At 40.7% G+C, this 9,855-nt stretch overlaps 1 protein-coding gene across 2 annotated transcripts; it reads right to left on the bottom strand.

Annotated features, from left to right (window-relative positions):
* Window positions 1-1,750: 1,750 nt before the first annotated feature.
* LOC117761422 (phosphatidylinositol 5-phosphate 4-kinase type-2 gamma-like) lies at window positions 1,751-8,859 on the bottom strand. 2 transcript variants are annotated; one of them, XM_034585293.1, is made up of 10 exons: window positions 8,644-8,859; window positions 8,438-8,535; window positions 7,046-7,142; window positions 6,015-6,164; window positions 4,923-5,069; window positions 4,637-4,675; window positions 3,171-3,284; window positions 2,835-3,087; window positions 2,594-2,697; window positions 1,751-2,458 (listed from the first exon to the last, which is right to left on the bottom strand). In XM_034585293.1, exons 1-10 carry the CDS (start codon window positions 8,764-8,766, stop codon window positions 2,378-2,380), a joined length of 1,206 nt encoding a protein of 401 aa, XP_034441184.1. In that variant the 5' UTR covers window positions 8,767-8,859; the 3' UTR covers window positions 1,751-2,377. The 2 variants fall into 2 exon arrangements, with proteins under 2 accessions (XP_034441184.1, XP_034441185.1); XM_034585294.1 differs by having other exon boundaries at window positions 8,640-8,735.
* Window positions 8,860-9,855: the final 996 nt, after the last annotated feature.

Raw genomic sequence — 9,855 nt, 5'->3', positions numbered from 1 at the left:
GAAAAGTCCAAGATGTTTTACTCCGAGGTGAATTTAGCCTAACATTTGTTATCATGATTGTTGGTGTCTTACATTAAAAAAAGAAAAATGATTGCAAAGTTTAATGTTGATGTTACAAAAGGTTACATTTTTGTTGGTCTTTTTATGCTGTTTTAGAGCTCGACATGATGTAGTATGTTTTTATCTTTTTGGGTTCATTTTGGACCATTTTTATATTCCAACATGACTCTGCTCTGCAGCGAGTTTTGAAAACTAAAATTGAGACTGAGAGCAGAACCAGTTCAACAGCAGAGTGTCTGAAATCCCTCATTGCTTTAAAACCATATTCAAAGAAAATAATCTGCAAAACGAATGAATGTACGATGATGATTAGCAGAGATGATCCACCTCATCTTGGAAACAAAACTAAAATACCTTTCCGCTCACAAAATAAAGCGAGGCTGCTGTGAATATGCCCGTATTCTGTTTGTTTATTTTGAATAAATAGTTGAAATAATCTTGGATTCACTGTCACAAGCTTCTCTCTCCTCAACTTCCTGCCGCTCCCCTGCCTGTTTGCTCACTCTGCTGAGAAATCCTGGTGACAATCTAAGAAGGGTATTCAGGAATATGTGCCAGGAGGACTGAGACAGAGGACGAAAATAAGGACAAACATTAACGATGTGTTTTAAAGGAGCACATTTGCTGTTGGAGTCTAGTCTCGGAGCCGCTTGAACCGCAGACGCTGAGGGGGAGTGTCGCCGTTCAGCTCCACTGGACACGTGCAAGATAAACCTTTTGGATCCAGACATTCAAAATGCAAATGAAACAAGACAATTTTGTGCTTAACTCTGCAGCAGCCTAAAGTATTTTACTCACACATTAACGATTCACAAAAGCCAAAGTGTTTCCAGAGGCAGCTCTCTGAGGTCACGGGTCAGTGGAGCGTTTAATAGTCTGATTGTGGAAATTAATAGACTGGTATATGTTTTTGTGGAAATTGATTTAAATACACATAATCAGAATATCAGTACAGGTAGTACATTCCTCAATGTACCTCAAAAGCAATGTTTTCAATGGGTTTACCTTTTCATTTAATAATCACATAGAAGATTTTGAACTACTTGATTTTCCCTTTGACCTACATCATGTGCTAAATATGGATGCTACCATTAGTCAGGTTGTATTTGGGGCTTCATTTAGCCAAAATTTAGATTTCATTTAAATCTGCACTTGGCAACACTGTAACACGATGTAAGAACTGCAGAGGTCATTTGGTAAAATTGGTGCTAGAAAGGGAGATGAATATGGTATTATTATCATTAATACCTTCGCCAAGGATTAAAAGGCCGAAACACCTGATGACACTAAGGTACACGAGTTAAGACATGTCCCGAACATCTGCTAACATCAACTGGTGTTAGGCATTAATCAGTGTGGTAGAACGTACAAGGGATATTCTCCATCTTGTTCTATGTTAAAAAAAGGTAAAGTGTTTAGTTTAAAAAGTCATAGAGGTAATGATGTCTGATCTACTGGGCCGGCCACAAGGCTTTCATAGTACAGCCATACAAGCCAGTAGCCAGTCAGATTCACCTTTAGCCTCAGCGTACCCTTAAGTTCGGCCTGTACCCTGTAGCCTGTATGTTTTCCTTTTCTTTAACATTGTGAGATAGGAGGATTTTCAACATTTTCCTTCATTTCTCAAAGAATAATTCATAGATCTTGATAGAAGGAAACAGGCACATGTAGGGAACTGTAGGGTTTGTGCAATTTGGTGCAAATCTAACTATAATTCTGGATCTAGTGAATATAAATGTAGTTTTGTAAGAGGACTGTTGGGCCTTGGAGATATAAACTCTACTGAGTGCCATTCTTATTCCTAACAAAGACCCTGTAGAATTGCCCAGATAGCTCAAAGTATTTCTTTATGCTGAGAGTTGTTATTGATGGTAAAGAGAGAGTCACAGATCAATATTTTAAAGCCAAACAGGGAAGCAGTGGAGACTGACTGAAGGAAAGCTGGATGGTTTAGGGCCAAACATGCCAAGAAAACATGTTTTTCTCATTACCTCCTCCCCCAGTGGCCACTGAAGAAGACACTTATGTTAGAGGCGTTAACTTAACACCTTAAATGGTTTGTTTTTCGCAAATCTGTGAAAGTGAAACAAAAGAAGCCCACAAACAACAGCAACACTTTCCTTCCAGTCTGCACATTCCACTTCTTCACTCAAACTTTACGTCCACAAAGTCGATGCAGTGCAGAATAACATGGAGGGTAAATAGAAGAGCATATAAATCATTTAATGGTGAATTTTCAATGCTGCTTGATGTTGACCTGACTCTGTGCCCTTATTGTATGACGGGACTTCTTATTAAACGAGGAGTGCACTTTGAACTAGGCAAAGATCTTGGTGATGAACTCTCGGAAACGTTTGGCGTACTGCTCTGGATGAACCGTGGAGATTTCTGCTCCCGCCTGCAGAAAACACAGACAGAGACACAGTAGATAAGAGGTGAAGAAGAAAGTGAGAGAAACCTTTTACACTTTGCAGGAGAGAGAAGCAAAAGCGAGCGTACGAAGCAATCCCTTTACACAACCCTGATCTCTCACCCCGTGTTTGACAGCCTTGGCAGCATGAGCGGCTTTCTTCCTGGTGTCGTACTGTGTCAGCACGTCAATCAGGCCCATAAAATACACCTCTCTCTGGGGTGCACCTACAAGGGAGTGATTCACAGCATCGGGTGGGTGATGATATCGATCTGCACGTATACAAAGTGAACTGCTGCAGCCCAGTGTGAGGTGAGATTGGGGTGCATTACAGCCTGGGGATAGCTCAGCTGTCGGGACTCACCTACAGCGCTCTGAATAGCATACACATCCACATAAGGGTCAAACTCCCCAGCACCCATGGGTTTGAAGGAGTTCATGTAGCCAGCGATGCCCTGAGATGAATCCAGGCCGTTTTCATCCTCCTCTTCCTCTTCATAGGGAAGGCCTGTCTCCTCATCCTCCTCCTCCTCGTCGTCCTCCTCCCTCTCCGCCCGCTCTACATCATGGATGCCCAGCAGCAGGCTGTAGTCCATCATCCTCATATGCACCAGAAACTGTGGACACACACAAACACACACATTCGTCATATCAAAGGAAAACTATGACGGCATTCATCCCTCAAACTCTCTAGTCTTACCTCAGTGTCTCTGTTGAGTTTGTCCATGATCTTCTCTTTCTCCTCTTCACCCACATACACTTTTTGCATTTTATTCCTGAAGTCCACATCCTTATAGGTGGGCAGCTCTTTCACCTGGAAACAGCAGAGTGAAGCTCAACTACATCATATTAGCATTTCTATGCCTCTGTGCCAGAGACAGTCAGAGGCCAGAGGCGCTAGTTTTGGGTTGACGTCCAATTCTTGTGAACACGATATCTCAAGATTGCCAACAGGGAATTGCTTTAAATTTGGTACAAATGTTCAGTTGGACTCATGGATGAAGTGATTAGAATTTGGTAGTGAAATGTTACCGTGACCTTACAAAACCCATATTTTGCCTTGAGAACGTAATATTTCAGGAACACCTCTTCAAATTTGGTACAAATGTTCACACATTCGCAGCCTTGTGGACATTTAAAGGGAATCCTTTCCAATTTGGCACTAATGTTCACTTAGACTCATGGATTAACTAATTAGATTTGGGTGGTCAAAGTTCAAAGGTCAAGGTCACAGTGGCCTAACAAATCATTTGTTTGGCCTCTGGAACAAGTCTGTCTTCAGGGAAGTTCTTCAAATTCTGACCAGTTGTCACCTGGACTCAAAGATTAATTGATTTGATTTCAGTGGTCATGGGCCACAGTGACCTTGTATTATTGTACATATTATAAAATATGTCAGGAACATCTGGAGGGACCGAAACTGCACTATTTAGTGGAGGCATACAACCACAGGGCTTTGATTCTGTTTCTCATTAAAACATTATCAGTCGCCCTATTTCCAGTGACATAAAAGCCAAATGATTTAACCACAAAAAATTGTTTTCCATACCCACGCGGTTGGAAAAGATCAAAGATTCACCACAGCACTGCAGTTATTTATAGTCCATCCATTCAAGCAGCTCTTTAACAGCAGGTTATCTGGGTCAGAGTCATTACAGCCCAAACACAAAGCCCCCGATGTAATTTAAAGTCATCTGATGAGTGTTTTTTCTGTAAAAAAATGTTTTTTTGAAAGTCTCATCTTGAAACAAAAAATTGTCACAATGCAAACACAGGAGGGAATTTTTCCTCTCCATGTTCATGCTCATTGTGAGAGCTGTTGGGATTTTCTCTATAGTACTGTAAGGTCTGTGCCTCGCTTTGTGCTATTGCCTGAGATAATCCTAACTTGAACACACTGAACATCCTTCAGAAAGGATGTGGAGCCTCAGAGGAACCTCTAGCTACAAATGCAGGATCTAATTCATTATCTTGTTATCTTATTGTGCTATTTGGGTCATATCCACCGTTCACCACATGGGCCACTTAGGGTTCACATCCAGATTCTACTTTGGGTAGAGCACTGCATAATTCCCATATGCTATGAATTGCCAATAATAAACACAGTCATTAAAAAGGCGATATTGGCGTTTACCTCATTATTTGACTTTTTAAATCTGAACTCACCTTCTCTTTAAAGCTTGCCTCACGAGACACCAGTGACCCCTGAGGAAAGACAAGACAGTGACTGATACTCCTTATCACATGATACTCCGGTAACACGATACATTAAGGAAGTACTTAAATTCAAACAATTAAAGGTTCTGTGTGTTGAATTATTGACTGCAATAACAGGATATTTCAAGTTGGAGAATTTAAATCTCTCTGGACAGCACTTCTTGACAATTTATTGACAACGCTCAATAAATTCTGATGTAATGAGGGTCTGTGGCACGTCTCCTGCAGGCTTTACCTTGAGGTCGTACTTCCTGTGCACATGCAGTCTGTGGCTGAAAACGTTCCTCATGACTAACAGGTAGGTGTCCTCGCTCTCCACTGTGACTCTGTACATGGCCAGGAACTGAGGGAGCAGGGTACTCCCGTGGCAGGTGACGATGTGCTGGAGGAGAACAGCAGTGAATGAGCGATGAAGGAAGCGTGAGCACAGCAGCGTGTAAATGAAGGTGCTGCTGTCTTTGGTTAAATGTCAGACGATCCTTCACTGTCCGGCCATGAATAAAAATTGTTGTTTGACAAAAATAAATTTCCTAACTCAAATACCCAGAGGAAGTATTTAAAACTAGGATTGCTCTTTTCAAGCATGTAGGCGACAAGCTCCACATTTCTGCCAAGTTTTCACACCATTCCATTAATAGTGGTGGTAATGAACCAAAAAACGCAATGAGATGCCAAAAGAGGATGGAAGGAGAAGTTAACATAACAGGTTTCAAAACGTTTTTAATGAATATCTTTATCATTTCATTTTATTAAGAATAAAAAAGGGATTTATCAGGCCCTAACAAAACCAATAATGACTTTTGGTGAGAAAACTTGATCTTTGTTTGTTTGCTCTCCACATGTCACCTATGAAGAAACTTCATCCATTGAAAATCCAAATGTTGCTTTACAACATATATGAATTCAGATTTATAACAACTTTGCACTTTTAATACAGGTAACAAAGTGCAACCAAAAGGAAATTCACAAACAATCAGGGTGAGGATAATAATAAAGAATAAACAGATATTAAAAGATTTTGATGTAAAAACAAGAGCCCTGGTCTTGTATAATTACTAGTCATAGATTTGATGTTGAAGGTGACTGTGTCTCAGGAGGTTCAGCAGATCGACTGAAGGTCAATGGTTCGATCCACTTCTCCTCCAGTCCACATGTCAACGTGACCTTGGGAAACACTGAACTCTGAATTGCTGCTGATGGCTTTGGATGTATGAGTGATAAAGTGCTGAGTGGGTGAATTTGACCTGTAGCGTAAATGCTTTATATGGTTGTTTAGACAAGAAATGCAGATGCCAGGAGTCATTTTTCCAATTTGTGCCCCTCGTACCTGGTGATACTCTGAGAGGATGTTGTGCATTTCCTCCACCTCCTCACTGGAGATCTCTTTAACCACCAAGGTGCGGTCACACGACGTCAGCAGCCGGCCCACGCTGTGCCCCTCCTCGTCTTTGAGGGGGGGACTGTGGGCCAGAGACACCTGTTGGTGAGCGAGAGGACAACATCATGTTTTTTAAACCATTTTCACTGAGACCTTTTTATACATTTCCAATGCAAATATCGACCATTGGATTGAGCTATTTTTGTTATAATAATAATAATAATAAACTTTATTTATATAGCACTGACAGAGTTTAAAAAGTGCTTTGACAGCAAAGCAAGAAAAGTAAATATAAGAGAAATAACAATTAGCAGGATGCAATGTGACAAGGAGGCCAGACAACCACATTTAGGTGGTGGGAAACAAGGTAGTGTTCAAATTAAATGAATAAATATAGAGATGTGTCACTTGAACCCATAAAAGCAGTAATATGACAGTAAAAATAAATAAGCAAGTAAAATAAAAGGTGAAAAGAAAATGATAAAAACACACACTTCCAAAGCCGAGGGGCCCTGATGGCAGAAGCACGGCCACATTTAGTTTTCAACCTCGACTTTGGAGCAGCCAGCAGGGCTCCACCTGAGGATCTAAGGCTGCGTGCAGGCACATTAGGGGTCAACGATTCTGTGTTGTAGCTTAGAGCCAGACCCCTGCGACCTTTAAAGGTGGTCAGTAAGATCTTAAAGTCAATGTTGAATTGATGTTTGCAAAGTGGCTTTTCTTTCTTCCAGCTTTACAGTCCGACTTCGATCAGCACATGGTTCAAAGTGCACATACAGCCGCCTCATGTGACTGTGTGCAAACCAAATGATGACTCTCTGTGTCACCTGCCGCATGCAAATATCACACAAAGCAATTCAAATTTAGAGAGCAGCATGTAAAACAAGAAACTGTTGGGTTCTCAAATAATAAAACACAGAAAGAATATCAAATGTCCTGAGTTTGTGCTTCAATTTAAATCGTTTTCCCCATAATCTTACCCGGTAATCTTGGTCCTCGATGCCAAAATGCTCTCGCAGGTTTCTGAACACCTGTGGACAGTACTCCTTGAATTTGAACTGCCCGGGTAGATTCTCTCTGTGGAACAAAATAACCTGTTTTAATACATAAGATAAAAAATGGCTCATCTTGTATCTTCTTGAATTGAAACAATATAATTTACAGTTTTAGAAAAATACAAGACACTTGATAAATGATAATTTGATAAATTAATTTAGTGATATTGGGTTGGGTTTTATGCACTTGTGTTAGTAAAGTAAGGTACAGTCATGTGTATCTATAGTTAGCATTTGGACTGTGAATATATATAAGTTTGGATGAGGTGGAGTTATGTGTGATCAGGGTAAGTGTTATAAACCCAGCTTCAGCGTAAACCTTTTCGGGCGATGTATTTATTTAGATGTATTCATTTGCTTTTGTCGTTGTTGGCCAAATAAATGTATTTATCTTATTTATCTATCTTCTTCCTAAATACAGCACAAAAAAACATGTTTGTGCCCAAAAGCAACATTTCCAAATCATGTTATCAAAGTGTACCTGCAGCTGTTTGCTACAGCTGTTTCCATAGCTACTGGCAAAATGAATACAATCTGTTCAGAGTTAGTAACCACGTCCCAATTATTTTTGTTATTGTTCTTTGTGTACAGCTGTTGCCCTTGACTAGTTTTTACATTTAGTTGTTGGGAGGAAAAACGAGTAAAGCCCGACCAAGGCAAAAAAAAGCATACAGTATATTCTCGTTCTTCCCAGCTCTGTTTATAAGTCTTTACACAACCTGGATTCCTGAATGGATTAAGGGATTATTGAATGCCACTCAGTTTTCTACACTCCATCCTTATAGAAACTGAACCTCATGTATTTCACAGCTTTCATAAATAGTGATTATTTTGTAAAAGACTCTGTCTCACACTTTGTCTTGACTGACAAGTTGTGCTCTTTGAGCCCTGAAACATCTTTTAGATGAGTTCATCAACTTCAGCTACTTTATTATTCATCCGGGACCTATTGATATTCTGCTGTTACACAACCCGTGGAACAGCTTATTGGATGGGAACTGTGTGCTGCATTTTCACAACAACATTCCTTGGTAAAATACCACTCTTTTGCACATATCTCATATTGCAGTCCATACATGCACCGTTTCTTTATTTCTGTCATCTTTTTGGCTCATGTTAGAGTCATTGTTAATGGTCATAGCTGCAGCTGTGGCGGTGTTAAAGGGGTTTTGATGGGGAAACAACAATACATACTGGGGTCTGCAATTTCTGATAAGCACAGGCAGACAAGTCAATCACAAGCAGGCACAGAAATGTGTATAAATGGACAGGAAGCCGTGTGAGTTACAGATAAACACAGCTGAGTGGAGCACATACTTGTTGAAGAGGTGGTTGCTGACTTTTATTTTGGCGCTGGCCTTGAAGTTGTCAGGGAGCAGCATGACAGGCACAGGCACCTGACTCAGCTCGTTGATCTGGATGTGAGGAGCATCAGTGGATTAAAAGCTGGTCCACAAATTCACGCTCACATCAATAATAATATTGAACACGTGTTAGAGTCAGTGAGCAGCTCACCTACCTACCGAGTGGTTGACTCCCCACATCAGGGCGCTCAGCACGGGCTCCCCGGCTCTGAACACCTCCACCTTCTGCTGCACAAAGTGCTTCTTCTTGGTCTTCCTCTTGGAGGCGCTGGGAGAAGACATGGCGTCACAGGTATCCGTGTCTCAGTGGGTGAGTGTTCGAGTGAGAGTGGGCAGGGTGTGTGTAGTCATGTGAGCTCTGTGTGTATGTAAAGTAAGCTGAGGTCCGCCCTGTGGCCTCAGTGCTGCAGCAGCCTGGAGCAGAGTGGAGCTGTGAACTAGCACAACACCTACTGGACCAAACAGTATGATGGTGTTTGGTGGATTCGGTCTCACAACAGTGGAATCAGACAGAGACATGTGGCTGTGATGAGACAACAGGCAAACATAATATGTAGCCATTCATGCACCTGATATGTGAACAATACTTAATACTGTACTTTAGTAAATTTTAGTAAAGTTCATGTGGTACTCATACTTGAGTACATTTTCATCCATTTATTTGTACTTGTTTGATTACTTCTTCCACCGCTGTGTGAGACATTATACTTTAGCATGTTCTCTGCAATTCAAACACATTTTTAGCTACAATCATAAATTCATAATTTCACAGCTCTTAAGATATATGACAACATGGGAGTGTTGTAATAACTTTTACTTCAATAAAATTGTTGTTTGTGTTGGTTTTGTATGAAACTGCATCAAACTGAAGGTGGGTGGTGCTTTAAGATGAAAGAGTATTAATCTATTGATCAATATATAGATATATTGACGCTGACACTGATATCAGACTGGAGTTTTGAGTAGATTGTCCATCTCATGTTCCTTCAGTTGAAGTACTTATGAGGGCTGAAGAAATAAATGATGCAAAGATTGCAGTGCAGCCAAGCTAAACAGTTGGCTCATCATGGTGGACTCCTGCTGCCAGTTTAGGAGCCACTTTTTAAGGTGCTTCCTCTACATATCTAAATGACCAGGTCTATAGACTATTTATAAAGATTGATGACATGACTGCTACCCAAAAGTGAAGCCAAAGGTTATCGGTCGCCACCTGGTGGCCGGCTGCAGTATAGGTCATAATTCCCTTCTCATAAATGTCAATGGTTGGGTCACAAAAAGTCAACGTGCATTTGTAAAATACATATTTATCAAAGATGGTGTCTGTCCTTTTAGGTAGCTCCTATCACACTGATGTTTTTTAGAATTGATGTT

Source organism: Hippoglossus hippoglossus, chromosome 5, assembly GCF_009819705.1.
Source record: "Hippoglossus hippoglossus isolate fHipHip1 chromosome 5, fHipHip1.pri, whole genome shotgun sequence".
Classification (NCBI taxonomy): Eukaryota; Metazoa; Chordata; class Actinopteri; order Pleuronectiformes; family Pleuronectidae; genus Hippoglossus; species Hippoglossus hippoglossus.
This window is presented reverse-complemented; position numbering and strand designations above follow the sequence as displayed.